This window comes from Panulirus ornatus, chromosome 9, assembly GCF_036320965.1.
Source record: "Panulirus ornatus isolate Po-2019 chromosome 9, ASM3632096v1, whole genome shotgun sequence".
In the NCBI taxonomy this organism is placed as follows: domain Eukaryota; kingdom Metazoa; phylum Arthropoda; class Malacostraca; order Decapoda; family Palinuridae; genus Panulirus; species Panulirus ornatus.
The window spans coordinates 55,370,584-55,392,359 of record NC_092232.1 but is presented as its reverse complement, the minus strand read 5'-3'; the positions used below and the strand labels follow the sequence as shown (position 1 = coordinate 55,392,359).

The following is a 21,776-nucleotide window of genomic DNA, read 5'->3' as shown; positions in this document are numbered from 1 at the left end:
TTACCTGTTTCAAAGTGGTTTCATTGAACTGATGAAATTGTGTATAAAAGACTGTGTATTTCAATTCATTGGAGATTATTATGCTCAAAAATTTGGTATGGTAATGGGTAACCCTCTTTTACCTGTACTAAGTAATCTTTATATGGAATTTTTTGACACAAAATTACTAAAGGAATATCTTACCTTCTAATGCAGTTTGGTTTAGATGTGTAGATGATGTTCTTTGTGTTTGGCCAACAAATGAAAATTTACAAATATTTCTTCCCTTACTTAACAATTTAGTACCTTCCATCAGATTTACTGTAGAAAATGAAAATAATGGTATGTTACCATTTTTAGATTGTATGATCCATAGGCAAGGAAACAAGTTTAAGTTTAGCATATACAGAAAACATTACTTGTTGTCACCTCTCCATTAGTCCCCTTCACCGATGTTCCCATTTGTTCTCTTGTCTTACGCACTTTATTTACCTCCTTCCAAAACAGTTTTTTATCCTCCCTAAAATTTAATGATACTCTCTCACCCCAACTCTCATTTACCCTCTTTTTCACCTATTGCACCTTTCTCTTGACCTCCTGCCTCTTTCTTTTATATATCTACCAGTCATTTGCACCATTTCCCTGCAAAAATCGTCCAAATGCCTCTCTCTTCTCTTTCACTAATAATTTTACTTCTTCATCCCACCACTCACTACCCTTTCTAATCTGCCCACCTCCCACGCTTCTCATGCCACAAGCATCTTTTGCGCAAGCCATCACTGCTTCCCTAAATACATCCCATTCCTCCCTCACTCCCTTTACGTCCCTTGCTCTCACCTTTTTCCATTCTGCACTCAATCTCTCCTGGTTCTTCCTCACACGTCTCCTTCCCAAATTCACTTACTCTCACTACTCTCTTCACCCCAACATTTTCCCTTCTTTTCTGAAAACCCCTACAAATCCTCACCCTCGCCTCCACAAGATAATGATCAGACATCCCTCCAGTTACACCTCTTAGCACATTAACATCCAAAAGTCTCTCTTTCCCTCGCCTATCAATTAACACGTAATCCAATAACGCTCTCTGGCCATCCCTCCTACTTACATACGTATACTTATGTATATCTCTTTTTAAACCAGGTATTCCCAATCACCAGTCCTTTTTCAGCACACAAATCTACAAACTCTTCACCATTTCCATGTACAACACTGAACACCCCATGTACACCAATTATTCCCTCAACTGCCATATAACTCACCTTTGCATTTAAATCACCCATCACTATAACCCGGTCTCGTGCATCAAAACTACCAACACACTCACTCATCTGCTCCCAAAACACTTGCCTCTCATGGTCTTTCATCTCATATATATATATATATATATATATATATATATATATATATATATATATATATATATATATATATATATTATCCCTGGGGATTGGGGAGAAAGTATACTTCCCACGTATTCCCTGCGTGTCGTAGAAGGCGACTAAAAGGAAGGGGAGCGGGGGGCTAGAAATCCTCCCCCCGTTTCTTTTTTTTTTTTTTAGTTTTCCAAAAGAAGGAACAGAGAAGGGGGCCAGGTGAGGATATTCCCTCAAAGGCCCAGTCCTCTGTTCTTAACGCTACCTCGCTATCGCGGGAAATGGCGCATAGTATGAAAGAAAAGATATATATATATATATATATATATATATATATATATATATATATATATATATATATATATATATATATTGCTCTGTCGCTGTCCCTCGCGTTAGCGAGGTACCGCAAGGAAACACACGAAAGAATGGCCCAACCCACGTGGCCACATACACATGTATATACATACACGTCCACCCACGCAAATATACATACCTATACATCTCAAAGTCTCTCACCCCAACTCTCATTTGCCCTTTTTTTCACCTCTTGCACCTTTCTCTTGACCTCCTGTCTCTTTCTTTTATACTTCTCCCACTCAATTGCATTTTTTCCCTGCAAAAATCGTCCAAATGCCTCTCTCTTCTCTTTCACTAATACTCTTACTTCTTCATCCCACCACTCACTACCCTTTCTAAACAGCCCACCTCCCACTCTTCTCATGCCACAAGCATCTTTTGCGCAATCCATCACTGATTCCCTAAATACATCCCATTCCTCCCCCACTCCCCTTACTTCCATTGTTCTCACCTTTTTCCATTCTGTACACAGTCTCTCCTGGTACTTCCCCACACAGGTCTCCTTCCCAAGCTCACTTACTCTCACCACCTTCTTCACCCCAACATTCACTCCTCTTTTCTGAAAACCCATACTAATCTTCACCTTAGCCTCTACAAGATAATGATCAGACATCCCTCCAGTTGCACCTCTCAGCACATTAACATCCAAAAGTCTCTCTTTCGCACGCCTGTCAATTAACACGTAATCCAATAACGCTCTCTGGCCATCTCTCCTACTTACATAAGTATACTTATGTATATCTCGCTTTTTAAACCAGGTATTCCCAATCATCAGTCCTTTTTCAGCACATAAATCTACAAGCTCTTCACCATTTCCATTTACAACACTGAACACCCCATGCATACCAATTATTCCCTCAACTGCCACATTACTCACCTTTGCATTCAAATCACCCATCACTATAACCCGGTCTCGTGCATCAAAACCGCTAACACACTCATTCAGCTGCTCCCAAAACACTTGCCTCTCATGATCTTTCTTCTCATGCCCAGGTGCATATGCACCAATAATCACCCACCTCTCTCCATCAACTTTCAATTTTACCCATATTAATCGAGAATTTACTTTCTTACATTCTATCACATACTCCCACAACTCCTGTTTCAGGAGTATTGCTACTCCTTCCCTTGCTCTTGTCCTCTCACTAACCCCTGACTTCACTCCCCAGACATTTCCAAACCACTCTTCCCCTTTACCCTTGAGCTTCGTTTCACTCAGAGCCAAAACATCCAGGTTCCTTTCCTCAAACATACTACCTATCTCTCCTTTTTTCACATCTTGGTTACATCCACACACATTTAGAGACTATCAGTAAATTTTAGGGAGAATAAAAAGATGTTCTGGAAGGAGGTAAATAGGGTGCGTAAGACAAGGGAGCAAATGGGAACTTCAGTGAAGGGCGTAAATGGGGAGGTGATAACAAGTAGTGGTGATGTGAGAAGGAGATGGAATGAGTATTTTGAAGGTTTGTTGAATGTGTCTGATGACAGAGTGGCAGATATAGGGTGTTTTGGTCGAGGTGGTGTGCAAAGTGAGAGGGTTAGGGAAAATGATTTGGTAAACAGAGAAGAGGTAGTAAAAGCTTTGCGGAAGATGAAAGCCGGCAAGGCAGCAGGTTTGGATGGTATTGCAGTGGAATTTATTAAAAAAGGGGGTGACTGTATTGTTGACTGGTTGGTAAGGTTATTTAATGTGTGTATGACTCATGGTGAGGTGCCTGAGGATTGGCGGAATGCGTGCATAGTGCCATTGTACAAAGGCAAAGGGGATAAGAGTGAGTGCTCAAATTACAGAGGTATAAGTTTGTTGAGTATTCCTGGTAAATTATATGGGAGGGTATTGATTGAGAGGGTGAAGGCATGTACAGAGCATCAGATTGGGGAAGAGCAGTGCGGTTTCAGAAGTGGTAGAGGATGTGTGGATCAGGTGTTTGCTTTGAAGAATGTATGTGAGAAATACTTAGAAAAGCAAATGGATTTGTATGTAGCATTTATGGATCTGGAGAAGGCATATGATAGAGTTGATAGAGATGCTCTGTGGAAGGTATTAAGAATATATGGTGTGGGAGGCAAGTTGTTAGAAGCAGTGAAAAGTTTTTATCGAGGATGTAAGGCATGTGTACGTGTAGGAAGAGAGGAAAGTGATTGGTTCTCAGTGAATGTAGGTTTGCGGCAGGGGTGTGTGATGTCTCCATGGTTGTTTAATTTGTTTATGGATGGGGTTGTTAGGGAGGTAAATGCAAGAGTCCTGGAAAGAGGGGCAAGTATGAAGTCTGTTGGGGATGAGAGAGCTTGGGAAGTGAGTCAGTTGTTGTTCGCTGATGATACAGCGCTGGTGGCTGATTCATGTGAGAAACTGCAGAAGCTGGTGACTGACTTTGGTAAAGTGTGTGGAAGAAGAAAGTTAAGAGTAAATGTGAATAAGAGCAAGGTTATTAGGTACAGTAGGGTTGAGGGTCAAGTCAATTGGGAGGTGAGTTTGAATGGAGAAAAACTGGAGGAAGTGAGGTGTTTTAGATATCTGGGAGTGGATCTGTCAGCGGATGGAACCATGGAAGCGGAAGTGGATCATAGGGTGGGGGAGGGGGCGAAAATTTTGGGAGCCTTGAAAAATGTGTGGAAGTCGAGAACATTATCTCGGAAAGCAAAAATGGGTATGTTTGAAGGAATAGTGGTTCCAACAATGTTGTATGGTTGCGAGGCGTGGGCTATGGATAGAGTTGTGCGCAGGAGGATGGATGTGCTGGAAATGAGATGTTTGAGGACAATGTGTGGTGTGAGGTGGTTTGATCGAGTAAGTAACGTAAGGGTAAGAGAGATGTGTGGAAATAAAAAGAGCGTGGTTGAGAGAGCAGAAGAGGGTGTTTTGAAATGGTTTGGTCACATGGAGAGAATGAGTGAGGAAAGATTGACCAAGAGGATATATGTGTCGGAGGTGGAGGGAACGAGGAGAAGAGGGAGACCAAATTGGAGGTGGAAAGATGGAGTGAAAAAGATTTTGTGTGATCGGGGCCTGAACATGCAGGAGGGTGTAAGAAGGGCAAGGAATAGAGTGAATTGGAGCGATGTGGTATACAGGGGTTGACGTGCTGTCAGTGGAGTGAATCAGGGCATGTGAAGCGTCTGGGGTAAACCATGGAAAGGTGTGTAGGTATGTATAATTGCGTGTGTGGACGTGTGTATGTACATGTGTATGGGGGGGGGGGGGTTGGGCCATTTCTTTCGTCTGTTTCCTTGCGCTACCTCGCAAACGCGGGAGACAGCGACAAAGTATAAAAAAAAAAAAAAAAAAAAAATACATCTCAACGTTTACATATATATATACACACACAGACATATACATATATACACATGTACATAATTCATACTGTCTGCCCTTATTAATTCCCATCGCCACCCCACCACACATGAAATAACCCCCTCCCCCCTCATGTGTGCGAGGTAGCGCTAGGAAAAGACAATAAAGGCCACATTCGTTCACACTCAGTCTCTAGCTGTCATGTAATAATGCACCGAAACTACAGCTCCCTTTCCTCATCCAGGCCCCACAGAACTTTCCATGGTTTACCCCAGACGCTTCACATGCCCTGGTTCAATCCATTGACAGCACGTCGACCCCGGTGTACCACATCTTTCCAATTCACTATTCCTTACACGCCTTTCACCCTCCTGCATGTTCAGGCCCCGATCACTCAAAATCTTTTTCACTCCATCTTTCCACCTCCAATTTGGTCTCCCACTTCTCCTCGTTCCTTCCACCTCTGACAATGTCATATATCCTCTTTGTCAATCTCTCCTCACTCATTCTCTCCATGTGACCAAACCATTTCAAAACCCCCTCTTCTGCTCTCTCAACCACACTCTTTTTATTACCGCACATCTCTCTTACCCTTACATTACTTACTCGATCAAACCACCTCACACCACATACTGTCCTCAAACATCTCATTTCCAGCACATCCACCCTCCTGCGCGCAACTCTATCCATAGCCCACGCCTCGCAACCATACAACATTGTTGGAACCATTGTTCCTTCAAACATACCCATTTTTGCTTTCCGAGATAATGTTCTCGACTTCCACACATTCTTCAAGGCTCCCAGAATTTTCGCCCCCCTCCCCCACCCTATGACTCACTTCCGCTTCCATGGTTCCATCCGCTGCCAAATCCACTCCCATAATATCTAAAACACTTCACTTCCTCCACTTTTTCTCCATTCAAACTTACCTCCCAATTGACTTGACCCTCAACCCTACTGTACCTAATAACCTTGCTCTTATTCACATTTACTCTCAAATTTCTTATTTCACACACTTTACCAAAGTCAGTCACCAGCTTCTGCAGTTTCTCACATGAATCAGCCACCAGCGCTGTATCATCAGCGAACAACAACTGACTCACTTCCCAAGCTCTCTCATCCACAACAGACTGCATACTTGCCCCTCTTTCCAAAACTCTTGCATTCACCTCCCTAACAACCCCATCCGTAAACAAATTAAACAACCATGGAGACATCACACACCCCTGCCGCAAACCTACATTCACTGAGAACCAATCTCTTTCCTCTCTTCCTACACGTACACATGCCTTACATCCTCGATAAAAACTTTTCATTGCTTCTAACAACTTGCCTCCCACACCATATATTCTTAATACCTTCCACAGAGCATCTCTATCAACTCTATCATATGCCTTCTCCAGATCCATAAATGCTACACACAAATCCATTTGCTTTTCTAAGTATTCTTACAAACATTCTTCAAAGCAAACACCTGATCCACACATTCTCTACCACTTCTGAAGCTACACTGCTCTTCCCCAATCTGATGCTCTGTACATGCCTTCACCCTCTCAATCAGTACCCTCCCATATAATTTCCCAGGAATACTCAACAAACTTATACCTCTGTAATTTGAGCACTCACCTTTGTCCCCTTTGCCTTTGTACAATGGCACTATGCAAGCATTCCGCCAATCCTCAGGCACCTCACCATGAATTTTACATACATTAAATAACCTTACCTACCAGTCAACAATACAGTCACCCCCTTTTTTAATAAATTCCACTGCAATACCATCCAAACCTGCTGCCTTGTCGGCTTTCATATATATATATATATATATATATATATATATATATATATATATATATATATATATATATATATATTATCCCTGGGGATAGGTGAGAAAGAATACTTCCCACGTATTCCCTACGTGTCGTAGAAGGCGACTAAAAGGGGAGGGAGCGGGGGGCTGGAAATCCTCCCCTCTTGTTTTTCTTTTTTCTTTTTCAATTTTCCAAAAGAAGGAACAGAGAAGGGGGCCAGGTGAGGATATTCCCTCAGAGGCCCAGTCCTCTGTTCTTAACGCTACCTTGCTAACGCGGGAAATGGCGAATAGTTTGAAAGAAATATATATATATATATATATATATATATATATATATATATATATATATATATATATATATATATATATATATATATATATATTCCTATGAGTCCACGGGGAAAATGAAACACGAAAAGTTCCCAAGTGCACTTTCGTGTAATAATCACATCATCAGGGGAGACACAAGAGCGAAATATAACAGTCAGTTGATATACATCGAAGAGACGAAGCTAGGACGCCATTTGGTAAACATGTGATTGTCACGTGTTTACCAAATGTGGGAAAAGATGTGTGAATGATAATTGATCAGATCTATAAATTGTGAGAAAAAGATAACGATAGAAAGAGAAAAGGATTGAGTTGATAGTAACACTAGCTGGTCGTTTACGAATAAATATCAGATGTCTAAGTATCTGTGATATAGAGGCAGGAAGCTTCAGCTTCGAGTTCTAGGGGCACTACTAGTGGTAAGATTGCAATAGAATGTTCAGAGTGAAAGAGAACAACCGAAAATTTCAGTTTACAACTGCCATTGTGGCTGTAATAGAAGATTGGGGCCAAAGTGAACCCATTAATTTTACAACTAGTTTGGAGGAAGATTGTATAACTTGATCCTGCAGTATGGCGTAAACTTTATATTCAAAGGTCGTTCTCTACCGCTTTTCCCGTAATTACCATGATGCACTGGAGATTCGTCGTTAGCAGAGTGCGTTTGAGGTTATCAAATTACTGTTTTACGATGCGTCTTGCTTTCAGAGGACATGATGGTGATTTATGGATCAGTCCGTAACGGTAATTTTTGTGACAAGTGAAACCCGTTGTCAGATATGATACTTTTTAACACAACCATCTTGAGACATACAGTAGCGAGGAGGACGGAAGAGCCTCGTGATATCTTACACTGCTTATGGTGGACGAATTCATTGCCTTTCTAATCACCTGTCACTTATAATCAAGCAAACCAGATGTCATTCGGATGCGTTCGTTCAGTTTCAGGATTATTTCATTACTCGATATGATTCCAATGAAATGTACGTGTACATTTACGCACATGTACAACTTTTTGGCCCGTAAGATTTGATTATATCTCATTTTTGATGCGTTTGAAGCTTAGGAAAACTAAAGGAAGGACAGGTGAAGATGATAAAGTTAATCAGACATGAAAAGGGGAAAATCCAGGACATAATTTCAAGATTAGGAAAATATATTTTTCGTAGGCACATTTTTGAAAATCGTCACTTTTGGTGAAAACATTTAAAAAATAGCTGGTATTTTTGTGGATATCAACAATATATTTGGTATCTTTGACAACATCTCTGCACTAAGAGTAGAGCATGCTTAAGAATAGTCTGTCAAGTGATTTCGAGGACAGCTACACGTCCAGAGAAGAATGCTGCGCATGTATTCCCTGCGTATCGTAGAAGGCGACTTAGAAGGGCTGGAGTTGATGGCTGGAAATCCTCCCTCCCTATATTACTTTTCAAAAGTAAGGAACAGAGCAAGGAGCCAAGTGAGGCATTTACCTTTTGAGGATCTGTCATTTGTTATTGACGCTACCTCGTTCACGCGGAAAATGGTGAGCATGTATTAAAAAAACATTATGCTCTACATGATGCCAGGCTATTAAGAGTTTTACCAAAAAAACTGCGAATTGAAGGTGTCTACTCATGTATGTTTTACATAACATGTATTTACGTTTGACAGTATCTATCTACTGCATGAGGGGAAAATTCTTTTTCTAAGATTAGCATAAATAAAACGGTTAAAAGTTAAAGCCTAGTCCAAGAAAAAAATATTTTGCTATTGGTATACGAGAAAATAAAGCCCTGCACAATCTAAATGCTGAGCGAGTGATATTCAAATTTTGTGGCATAAAGCAGCGTAAGGATTTTTTTTTGTATATAGGTAATGAAAAACGTCAACAGTCTTGGACTGCTTGTGGTAGGGTACATGCTAAGCATTCAGCTATTAAGATTACATGTTCAAACATTTCCCGCCGTCTCGCGATAGGTGTCGCATAGAGAGCAATCAGTAATCCTGAATCATTCATCTGGCAGGCAAGCATTGTAACAAGCAGACCAGTAGTGAGTCTTTGGGCCACGCGGTTCTTTTAGCATGTTTTGTTTAAATTTCCTACATACTTTGAGGTTACCAGATGTATGGAAATGTTGAAGATATGTAGTACATATAATCTCATAACATTTTTTCAAAAATTTGGAAAGGGGAGCCTGAGAACATTTGAACCCTTTGTTCCCCAAATCATGAATACGCCATTGGCTATGATATTAATTTCCTCTTAACTGAGCCTCAGTTTAGCGTCTAGAGCAAGAAAAGATGCATTTGATGATTCACTTCTGTCTCGTAAAGTAAATAACACTGTGTTGGAAGCGTGCCAAACATGTACTATTGCGAAAAGATTAGATGATATGATAGTTGCAAGTCTGTCCCAGACACGATGAACAATCACAGATTTATGCAACACAAGAGGGAATTCTGTGTCCTTAACTTTCGTTACTATCATAAAAAAGATTTTGAGCTTTTGTAATGCTGTCCGCGTTCACATGCTCATTGCTCTGTCCCATTCATCCATTACTATTGCACTGTAGAAATATTTTTTGACATATTTTCTCGTGAATTTCATAAACATTCTCTCACTATGGCCTCTTGTTGTTATATGTGTACATCTGAAGAGCTCTTTAAGGTTAACATCATCGAGATAAAGGTTAAGATCGTCACCCCTTGTATTTGTACCTACGAACATCACGCTTTGTGAAATGCAATGCTTTACCTCTATCAACTTATTGAGAGCAGCGATATATATATATATATATATATATATATATATATATATATATATATATATATATATATATATATATATATTCCTATGAGTACACGGGAAAAATGAAACACGATGGCTTAAGTCCACTGTATGTCTTGTATTTCATAGTTCCTTGAATTTTTAAAAGCGGGTATATAATGTATTCATCAATAGTTTCGACAAAAATGGTGCAACACAAATATAAATTTCGATATGAATCTCGAAAAATATTAAGAAAATCTGAAATACAACAAATATTATGAAAACTGTTTAAATGAGAATTAGTTACGAATGATCTCAGTACCAAAACATTGGAGTGTCTGCACAGTTTCGGATTTGTGAAACGATAAAAAGCAACGTCTGTCACTGAAGTTTCATTAGAATTAATGAAATCTTGCCATGTTACCTACGAGTGGGTATTTTCGTGGGATATCTTGTCCTGAGCATGAAAAGAACTACTGCCATCGCCCTTACTGCCATTTTCGTCATAACCCTAAGAAAGGTCAGCACGCTTTTCATGTTTAACTCTTATCACACACACTGAAAGATTCTCTTCTACTTTTAGCCTGTCTCATCAGCCTCTTCTCTCACCAGTCGGTAATCTATATCAAGGCTGTTGTAGTCATGTCCGGTCTAGATAGAAGTCTTTGCTTTGTTTTTTTTTTTTTTTTGCCGACATGACGTTACCGGTTTGTCAAACATTTCATATTTTCTGTTTAAGTCTGCATTGGGACAAGCTTTTACTCCTGAGAGATTTTATTATGTAGTGTTTGTGTTTTATTCAGAGAATACTATGATAAGAGTTGAAGAACAGGACTCGACGCAGTATATTTTATTGTGTGTGCTGATTATTTGTTGATTAGACTGTATCAGTTGGGAATATTCTTTTACATGTCCAAAGTAAAAAATACAGAAAGCACAGGGACAGAAACTCTGATTCAAGTGATAATGAGGAGGAATTGAAAGATGACAAGGATAATGATGATGAAAATAAAAGTGATACTACTGGAGATATTCTTAATGATGAAAATGACAAATAAAAAAACATAAGAAGCACAAAAAGAAAAGTAAACATCATAAAAAGTCAAAATAAAAACGAAAAAGAGGTAAAAGCAAGTTAAGGAAAAAGAGCACTAAAAGTCATAGCAGAAGTAGAAGTTCTAGTAGAAATAGAAGTAATAGCTCCAGCAGTACAAGAAGCCATAGTTCCAGTAGGCACAGGAGCAGAAGTTCTAGCAAATACCAAAGTAGAAGTTCTAGCAGACATAGAAGTAGGAGATTTAGTAAAATGTTTGGAAGGATGTTGACTGCGTGAGAAAAATAAAGAAAATTAGGAACATTGGTAAAGAGGACAAATAGGGAAGTAGTAATGGACATATATGAGATGAAGAGGAGTTGGAGTGAGTACTTTGAAGGCAGATGTAGGGTGTTTGAGTTGGGGAGGTATGTGATGAGAGAGTGGTATGGCATGTGGATGAGGTGGCAAGTCTGCTGGAGTGGATGGTATTCAAGTTGAATTGATTGGTTAGTCAAGATTTTCAGTGTGTATGGATCAAGGTGAGATGCCTGAGGATTGGTGGAACACTTGTACAGGTTGAGTATCCCTTATCCAAAATGCCTGGGACCAGAGGTGTTTCAGATTTTGGATTTTTCGGATTTTAGAATAATTGCATATACATAATGAGTTAAGGATGGTATTGAAACAAACAGGTTAGTGCTGAGATGTACTTCAATGTTTTGACCATTCAGTGGTCTTCCTCAGGAAATACTGATTCCAGCATTAAGCTGGGCCATATTCTCCAGCAAGTGATGGTCATCCATTCGGATGCTTTGGTATGTCACTCTCAGATTGGATTGCTTGTCCGGCTGTCTCCACTCATTTACAGTGATATCCGCTGCCTGATGTGACCAGCAGATGAAACCAGACCTTCTGTTAATGTTATCTTTGGTAGTGACGTAAGCTGCTGGTAATGTCTTTCTTATTTGTTTGCTTAGGCCCTTATGCAGTATTTTTGCCTCGTCCCACTATATGGATTTGCAGTGACGAGTTCTGCTTTGTTTATATCATGCTGAGTTGTGTCTTGCTGATTTGTTGCTGGTGACAGATTTGAGCAAGAAGTTACAGTAGTTAGTGTCTAAGTCTGGGAGAATATTTGAAAAGAGTGAATTGAGAATAAAAGTGAATGAAAGCAAGTTTGTTAGGTTTAGTATTGAAAAGAGACAGGTTATGTTGAGCATGGATTTGAATGGAGAGAACCTGGAGGAAGTGGAGTCTTTTAGGCTCATGAGAGTGGATAAGGCAGTGAATGGGACCATAGGGGCTGAAGTGAGCCTTAGGGTAGGTGAGGATGAGAAAGGTCTTGGATGCATTGAGGAATGTGTGGAAAGGAGTGAACCATCTTTAAGGGCAAAGATGGGTGTTTGATGGTGTAGTAATCCCAGTGATGCTGCATGGATGTAGAGTGTGTGACTTAGATAGCATTGTAAAGGGTAGGGTGAATGTGTTGGAAATGAAATATTTAAAGGCAATGTGTAGTGTGAGGAGGGGTGATTGAATAAGAAAGAGAGGTGTGGTAGTAAGAGGAGTATGTTTGACAAAACCGATGAGGGTGTGCTGAAATGGTTTGGACATATGAAGAGGACTAGTGAGGAAAGGATGACTGAAGGTATTCTTGTCAGAAGTTGAGGGAACAATGAAATGGAGAAAACCAAAGAGGTGAAGGATTAAGTGAAAGATGCTTTGACAGCTCAGGTTCTGAACATGCAGGGGGATGTGAGGCATGTAAGGGACAGAGCGAATTGGATTGATATGGTATATAGGGGATGACATGGTGTGTGTGGGTTGAATCTGGGCACATGAAGCAATGAGGGGAAACAACAAAAAGGTCTCTGAGGCCTTGTTGTGGATAGGAGGCTTTAGTTTTGGTGCACTATACATGACAGCAAGAGAGTGTGTGTGAGTGAAGGGGGTCAGCTAACAAAATGGCATTGTATGAAAACACTCATCCAAAAGGGGTGAAATTTGTTTTTCCTGACATGTCAGACAGGTCTTATGGCCTGGTGCATATGTGAGGTGCTGTTGTGATATGCTTCAGTATAACTGTAAGAGAATGCAGTTTTCCTGTAAATTTCATAATCCTCAGTTGTCACTTCATCACATACTGACCCAGATTATTTCTTCATACTTACCCATGAAATCCTTTTTTTATCATGTTACAAATAACTTTGGAACTGCTGTTTCCAGTGAAACCATACCTTATACAAGCTCATCAAGCTTATAACAAATAGAGTCTCTTAAGTCAGGTATAACCCTGTCACCATCCATTAAAGCTCTGACATAATGCCACACAAAATACAAGGAATTTTTTTCTTTTACCACTCATCCTCTGTGTACCCTAATGCACTTTCCTTACCTTTTTGGAATAGACACCATATCATATAACTCTCAGTGTAACTTGCATTCTATTTTCAGGACTGAACTTGCTCCTGTTTGGGAGAACTTGTTGAATAGATAAAGAAACTGACATTTTCTGCTAATGGAGAAATATTTTCAACCTCAGACTTTGTCTCCAAGACTTACAATCCAGTTTGATGTTTTCTCAGGAATTTATTGCTTATACATTATCTTGATTACCAGCTGGTCTTTTGCATTGGCTAATACTGTCTTACTATACCCTAAGATATTTAGTCGTATTGTAGAAGGAGGTAAAGAGATGAATAGAGTCGATGATGTCATCAGTGGTGTTCTTTAGCAGACAGTAGTCTCTTAGCCATGCAGATCCAAGCTTTTGGAAACACAGTGCTCAGAGTTTAGTCTTTTTAACCATACAAGGGTATTGTATACCAAATTTATGTTTCATAAAAAGGAAGGTATTAAGAATATATGGTGTGGGAGGCAAGTTGTTAGAAGCAGTGAAAAGTTTTTATCGAGGATGTAAGGCATGTGTACGTGTAGGAAGAGAGGAAAGTGATTGGTTCTCAGTGAATGTAGGTTTGCGGCAGGGGTGTGTGATGTCTCCATGGTTGTTTAATTTGTTTATGGATGGGGTTGTTAGGGAGGTAAATGCAAGAGTCCTGGAAAGAGGGGCAAGTATGAAGTCTGTTGGGGATGAGAGAGCTTGGGAAGTGAGTCAGTTGTTGTTCGCTGATGATACAGCGCTGGTGGCTGGTTCATGTGAGAAACTGCAGAAGCTGGTGACTGAGTTTGGTAAAGTGTGTGGAAGAAGAAAGTTAAGAGTGGGTGTGAATGGGAGCAAGGTTGTTGGGTACAGTAGGATTGAGGGTCAAGTCAATTGGGAGGTGAGTTTGAATGGAGAAAAACTGGAGGAAGTGAAGTGTTTTAGATATCTGGGAGTGGATCTGTCAGCGGATGGAACCATGGAAGCGGAAGTGGATCATAGGGTGGGGGAGGGGGCGAAAATTTTGGGAGCCTTGAAAAATGTGTGGAAGTCGAGAACATTATCTCGGAAAGCAAAAATGGGTATGTTTGAAGGAATAGTGGTTCCAACAATGTTGTATGGTTGCGAGGCGTGGGCTATGGATAGAGTTGTGCGCAGGAGGATGGATGTGCTGGAAATGAGATGTTTGAGGACAATGTGTGGTGTGAGGTGGTTTGATCGAGTAAGTAACGTAAGGGTAAGAGAGATGTGTGGAAATAAAAAGAGCGTGGTTGAGAGAGCAGAAGAGGGTGTTTTGAAATGGTTTGGGCACATGGAGAGAATGAGTGAGGAAAGATTGACCAAGAGGATATATGTGTCGGAGGTGGAGGGAACGAGGAGAAGAGGGAGACCAAATTGGAGGTGGAAAGATGGAGTGAAAAAGATTTTGTGTGATCGGGGCCTGAACATGCAGGAGGGTGAAAGGAGGGCAAGGAATAGAGTGAATTGGAGCGATGTGGTATACAGGGGTTGACGTGCTGTCAGTGGATTGAATCAAGGCATGTGAAGCGTCTGGGGTAAACCATGGAAAGCTGTGTAGGTATGTATATTTGCGTGTGTGGACGTGTGTATGTACATGTGTATGGGGGGGGGGGTGGGCCATTTCTTTCGTCTGTTTCCTTGCGCTACCTCGCAAACGCGGGAGACAGCGACAAAGTATAAAAAAAAAAAAAAAAGGATCCAATTGCTCATATTATATAGGAATAGAATTTTGATAACTTTGAAACCATCATATGTAGTACAGTATATATCTGATGTAATGTAATGTTCATATATAGTTTTAGGATGTTAACTAGTGTTTAAGGATATCCACATGCTAATAATTTATATTTCAGAATTGACAGATGCTACTCCTCAAAGTTCCACTTCTTTACCAGATGCTGAGGTGGATGGAACAAGTAGTGCTCCTGAAACTCTCAGAGGTATGTTGTCCTCATGAAATCCATTAGTAACATAACTTATATTTGCATAATATGATTTGTGTTGTGTGCTGTTTGCATGACAGTAAATAAACTTTTCTTTTAAGAAGAAGAAGAAAAAATTGAGGTGCAATAAGTTTCATTCATAATGCATCATGATTAAGAATTTATGGTTATTGATGTTCAAACATTTTCTCTGCAGTTCCACCAGCATCCACCAATACTGAGACTGAAATAGCAAATGAATCTGGGAGCTTGGAGCTGCAGAAAGAAGTTAGTAAACAGGAGGAACAGTCAGGACCAGAAGAAGAGACACAATCTGAACTTTTGCAGCATCTTGTGAGTGAGGCTGTTAAGAAAGTGTTAGCAGAAAATCCTATCTTAGCTGCACCAGGAATTGATCCTTCTTTAATTGTGAAGAGTATTGACACTTCAGCACTTGCTGCTCATGCTGCTTCTGAGGTTTCACAAGCAAATACCAAGTTAAAGAAGAAGTATTACTTCCGTCCCCCTGGCACACCTAGCTATAATCCTACCCCTATTGAAGAGCTCAATAAACGTAAACGGTCAGTAGATTACAATGAAGTTGTGTCTGCATCAAAGGCTAAGGCTCTCAAATATACTCCAGCACCAGTTTTGTCATTGAGCACTATACAAGATGCCATTGAAAGTGAACCAAATTCAAAAGAGTCAGTTGAGAGTGAAGTTACTGACTTTTCTTCAGATGAAACTGAGGATGATGTGGATAAAAGAAAATGTGATTTTGACATCTTAGAAGAAGTTCTTGCTGAACATTCACAAAATAATAAAATCAAACCTAAGAAAAAAAAAGTGAAAGCTTTAGGTAAGCTGCAGTATAGTCTGAATGTTCCAGATAAAAAGGTTGATGAATCCTCCATGATTTCAGATGCTAGAAATTTGTCAGATCAAGACAGCAACTCATGTGATTTGCCAGTCACAAATAATGAAGACAAAGTGCCAAATGAAGGGTCATATTTCCTACCTCCATCTCCAGTGTTTACATCATCCAGTGATGGATTTGGAGCTTTCAATTCTGTTGTGTATACAAAACCAAGTACAAACCCTGATGAGTATGAATCAAAGGAAAATCGAACAGTAATAGAAAAAAACAAAGGACAAAACCACAAGGAAGGTAATGAGGAAGAAGAGAAAAATCATGCTGTTAAACAGCCCAGTTTGGTGGCAAAACCAGAAAAAAAAAGAATTGGCAAAGAAGATACAAAGAAAAGGGCAAAGGGGCATACCCATCTCCCACAAGTAGTTCATACGCTAGGTGCTCCCAAATTGTCAAGACCAAACGTCCGCAGTTGGACTCCTCGTAGTACTACATCAGATTCTAAGAAAGAAGGGGACCCACTGGAGGAAATGCTGCAGTTAATGGATGGGAATGAAGCTTCAAATAAGGGAAAATCAAGGGGAAGCTTGAAAGATTCACCTGCTGCAAGCAGCCTTCATGGAAGCCCAAAGAACAAAACAAAATATAAAGTCGATTTAGATAAAGAAATCGAAAGTTTGACAAATTCTTCATCCACCAAAATACGTGAGTCAGCTTCAGAAGATAAAGCAGACTTATATAGTAAGGAAAGTAATGTATTGACAGAAACTTCACAGAGCCATGAAAGTGAGCAAGCAGCAAAGGAATCCAACCAAGTTGGAGAAAAAGTTAATGTAAAGGGAAATGTAGAGAAGGAGATAATTGAAAATGAGAAAAATCTAAAGATGGACGTGAATGATAAAGATAAACCTTCTGAGAGTGATACACCTGACTCTGAGTCTGAAGAGGAAAGCCATGATGGTAATTCTGTTGACAAGACGTCTACTGACAGTGATTCAGAACATGAAAAAAAGAGGCATAAGAAGAAGAGAAAGAGGAGCCCCTCAAGTAGTTCTGAATCAGACCGTTCTCACCACCGAAAGAAACGTAAAAAATACCATAAGCGTCGTCGAAAACATGGCCGAAGTAAAAAACACAGAAAGCACAGGGACAGAAAGTCTGATTCAAGTGAAAATGAGGAGGAATTGAAAGATGACAAGGATAATGATGATGAAAATAAAAGTGATACTACTGGAGATATTCTTAATGATGAAAGTGACAAATCAAAAAAACATAAGAAACACAAAAAGAAAAGTAAACATCATAAAAAATCAAAATACAAACGAAAAAGAGGTAAAAGCAAGTTAAAGAAAAAGAGCACTAAAAGTCATAGCAGAAGTAGAAGTTCTAGTAGAAATAGAAGTAATAGCTCCAGCAGTACAAGAAGCCATAGTTCCAGTAGGCACAGGAGCAGAAGTTCTAGCAAATACCAAAGTAGAAGTTCTAGCGGACATAGAAGTAGGAGCTCTAGTAAACATAGAAGTAGATGTTTGAACAACAGTAGGAGTAAAAGTCCTTGTAAAGGTAGAGGTGAAAACTCCTCCCAGAGAAGCCGAAGTCGAAGCAGAAGTAAGAATAGATATACCTGTAAACCACGACACAAAGGGGAAAGTGATTCTAAATCACAAAATGAAAGTTCCAGTAAGCACAGAAGTAGAAGTTCCAGCAAGCACAGAAGTAGAAGTTCCAGCAAGCACAGAAGTAGAAGTTCCAGCAAACACAGAAGTTCCAGCAGGCACAGAAGTAGAAGTTCCAGCAGTTCCAGTGATAGTTCTAGAAAGTATAGAAGTAGGAGTGTAAGTAAAACCAGGAGCAAAAGTCCCTTTAAAAGTAATAATGAAAACACCAAGCAGAGAAATCAAAGTCGCAGCAGAAGCAAGACTGGTTATACCCATAGATCACGACAGAGGGAGGAAAGTGATGCTGAATCGTCAAGTGAGAGCTCCAGTAAGGACACCAGTAGGAGTTCAAGTACAAGTTCAAACAAACGTAGGTCTAGAAGTTTAAGCAGAAATAGGAGCAAAAGTCCCAGTAAGGGCAGAGGTGAAAACATCAACAGAAGTCGAAGTCACAGCAGAAGCAAGAATAGTAGTGCCCATAAAGCTCAGCAAAGAAGGGAAGCTGATTCTAGATCTCAGATTGAAAGCTTTAGCAGACACAGAAGTAGAAGTTCCAGCAGACATAGAAGTAGAAGTTCTAGTAAGTGCAAAAGTAAAAGTGTAAAAAAAAATAGAAGCCGAAGTCCCAGTAAAGGCAGAGAAGGAAAGACCATCCGAAGAAGTCGAAGCTGTAGCAGAAGCAAGGTTAGCATCACCTGTAAATCACAAGGCAGAAAGGGAAGTAACTTATCAGCCAAAGAGAGCCAACCAATATCAACTCCCATGCCTATTGACCCCTCAAAAATTAAAGTAGAAAAAGAGGAAATAGTTCCTGATTTATCAATTGTTAAGACTGAAAAACTAGATCCAGAGGAATCTTCTGATATATACTCTAACGTAGAGAAGTTAAGCAACAACAGTGAAGTAAATAGAAAATCAAATGACATGGATAATAAGAAAATACATTTAGGTAATCAGAAATCATCCAAAGAAGGAACAAAAAATTCAGAAAGTGTCAGAAGGAGAGAGAAAGAACAGCTCAGATTAACTACTGATAAAGAAAACAAGAGAAGAGGCATTCGTGAGAGGAAAAATAGCACAGAGAGCAAGACTGACAAAGAAAGCAAAAGGAGAGGTAGTTGTGAGAGGAAAAATAGTACAGAGAGCATCACTGATAAAGAAAGCAAGAGAAGAGGTAGTCATGAGAGAAAAAATAGTACTGAAAGCATTACAGAAAAATCATCGACATCTAATAGACGAGGCAGCATTGATTCAAAAAAAAGTGACAGCGAAACATCATATGAAAAGAAGAAACTAGATGATAGGAGGATGAATACTGAAAAGAACAGAAAAGAAAATGTTTCAAGTCCCAACCCAGATGATCATCCTAAAGATATGTCCATGTTTGACATGGTATTTGCAAGCACTCAACCGTCAAAACCAAAGTCTCTCACAGAGATTTCTATTTTTGAGGCTGCATCTAATATGCATGATATGAGTGCAGATTCTTCAACATCTTCAGATGATGAATTGGATCAAAATGATTTTAGTGACTGCAGAGCTCATAAGTCTTCAACTCAAGAACAGTATGGTGATAAAAAACATAATGTTAGTCATTCCAGTGGTAAAGGTAAGACTGAACAAAGTTCAAAGTTTGATAAGAAAAATGACCTTCCAAAATCTGAGACAACCCGCTATTCTCATAAATCAAATGATAGTCACCTAGATGCAACTTCAAAAGAAAACAAAAGTGAATCCAAGCACACTCATTCCTCATCAACCAAGGATAAGAGCAGCAATTATCTTATTAGCTCGAGCAGTCATCACAGTAGCAGTTCTAGCCATCACAAGAGTAGTAGCAGTACCAGTGGCAGCAGCAGCTCCAGCAAACAGCATCATAGTAGCAGTGTCATCATCACCTCCACAAGTACCAAAACCATCCATTCCAGTAACTACAAGAGTAAGGAAGGCAACTCAGATATCACCTCTAGCAGTCACATCAGAAGCAGTAGCAAACATAGCAGCAGTAAACATCACCATAGTAGTAAGAACAGTAGCAGCAGACAAACCAGTGATAGTCATCATAAGGATAAAGGAACTTCCAGTAGTAAAACCAGCAGAAGTAGAAAAGAAAATAAGACAGAAGTAATTAGTAGCAAGAAGGCAGCAAAGGCTGATGAAGTAGCAAAAAGTAAAAAAACAGCAATGAAAGAAGAGTCATCTGATGGAATCTCGGATAGAGACCTTTATGGTTATAATGGTGAGCAGCAGCAGAATTATTCATCTGGCTGTGAAATTATAGTTGGAATGCTATATTATGTGATATGCATTGCTGTATATAAATGCATGTATATAGAATTTCAATTTTTATGTTTTTTTCAGATTTTCTGGTCATAACTCTTTTCTTAGATTTATAGAATTTCAAATCTTTTCACAATTTCTGTTTCAGATTATCCTGCTTCTGGTAATGACTGTCCCTTTCCAGAGTCATTACAGTCCCTCTAGCGGTGATCAGATTTGTTTACATGATGTATTTGTAATAATAAGTTTTGGTTATAATCAAAGATATTGGATGATGAATTAGGACTTTGATCTAGCTTCTTTTACAGATACGGGTAATGAGTCTCCTTTACCAGACCTTTCGGTACTCGATGAAATACCTGAAGATGACTGGGAACAGATGATTAGCAGCTCTGATAAAGTAAATTCAAGGCATTTTGAGGTACACACTCTAAAGTTTTTAGCCGATGTCATATTTTGTAATCGTATTACATTTAATCAGTAGCTATTTGTACAGATGATTACATATTTGTAATTTCTTATTTTGTACACTTGTGGAGTTCTGTTTTAAAATTTCTGTAGTCCTATTACTATTTAAACATTTTTATACCATCAGCAATCATAGCTTCAACCAATGTTTATTCCATTCATCCACTAGTCTGATAGTAAAATAGTACTTCATAAGCAAGTTTCTTAGCTTGTTGTCATAGCTATGGGTTACGTCATCTTTGTATCTCATGAAGAGCTTTTCTGGGATAGTTGTTGTGAGTTGATGATAGGTAGGAAGAATTCTCCTTAATGGGAATTACAGTTGTTTGTGGCATAATGCATTTTTAGATTCCCAGATGTCACACTTTCCAGTTCATTTAAGAGTGGGAGAAAGTGGCCTGTACAAGTGCAACTGGTCCCCTCTTAACATTTGGGATATGTTCCAGGAAAACACAACAGCATCTCTGAATCATGAATCACATTTTATTTGAGGATTCATTAGGATAAGGCAGGGTGAGGTTTCTAGGGGATATTGGTAAAAATGATTTGACCAAAAAAGCTAAATGAAATACCTAAGAAAATAGAGTACAATGCAGATACATTATTTGAAAAAAAATGTTCCTTAGGGTAGTACAGGAATACTGTAGAATCCCTGGGGATAGGGGATTAAGAATACTTCCCACGTATTCCCTGCGTGTCGTAAAAGGGGAGGGAGCGGGGGGCTGGAAATCCTCCCCTCTCGTTTTTTTTTTTTTAATTTTCCAAAAGAAGGAACAGAGGGGGCCAGGTGAGGATATTCCAAAAAAGGCCCAGTCCTCTGTTCCTAACACTACCTCACTAACGCGGGAAATGGCGAATAGTTTAAAAGAAAGAAAAGATGAAAATGCTATTGATGCCAGAAAGTCAGTGTTTGCTCCATGTTCTCCATAACTTCACCTCTGGTACAAGTAATCTTTATATTGCACCTGAAGGTGTCCCATTGGAGGCATGGTACCCAGCTCACAAAATGTTCTCACTAATGTAGCAGATGTGCTAGGGGCTTTGGTGATGTCAACACCATATTGAATGGCATCAAAACACATCAAAATAAGCAACTTCTTTTCCAAGTTACCATTCTTCTAGCTCCTCCACTTCATTGAAGCCCAAGACTCACTTGGGCACTTTTTGGTTTTGGTACATTGTAAGTGCTAGAGGTTATATGCAGTATTACAGTATAAGAATGCAGAAGATTG

General features: G+C 39.5%; 1 protein-coding gene across 2 annotated transcripts in view; it reads left to right on the top strand.

The window, feature by feature from the left end:
• The window catches only part of LOC139750445 (uncharacterized), a 110,661-nt gene that overhangs the window by 1,103 nt on the left and 87,782 nt on the right, over positions 1-21,776 (top strand). Inside the window, exons 1-4 of one of the 2 annotated variants that reach the window (XM_071665252.1) lie at positions 10,182-10,428; positions 15,199-15,285; positions 15,485-20,035; positions 20,385-20,497. In XM_071665252.1, coding sequence (XP_071521353.1) covers positions 10,326-10,428; positions 15,199-15,285; positions 15,485-20,035; positions 20,385-20,497 — 4,854 coding nt within the window. In that variant the 5' untranslated portion in view covers positions 10,182-10,325. Of the gene's footprint in view, positions 1-10,181; positions 10,429-15,198; positions 15,286-15,484; positions 20,036-20,384; positions 20,498-21,776 lie in introns of those variants that run through there. The other variant, XM_071665253.1, reaches the window with a different exon arrangement.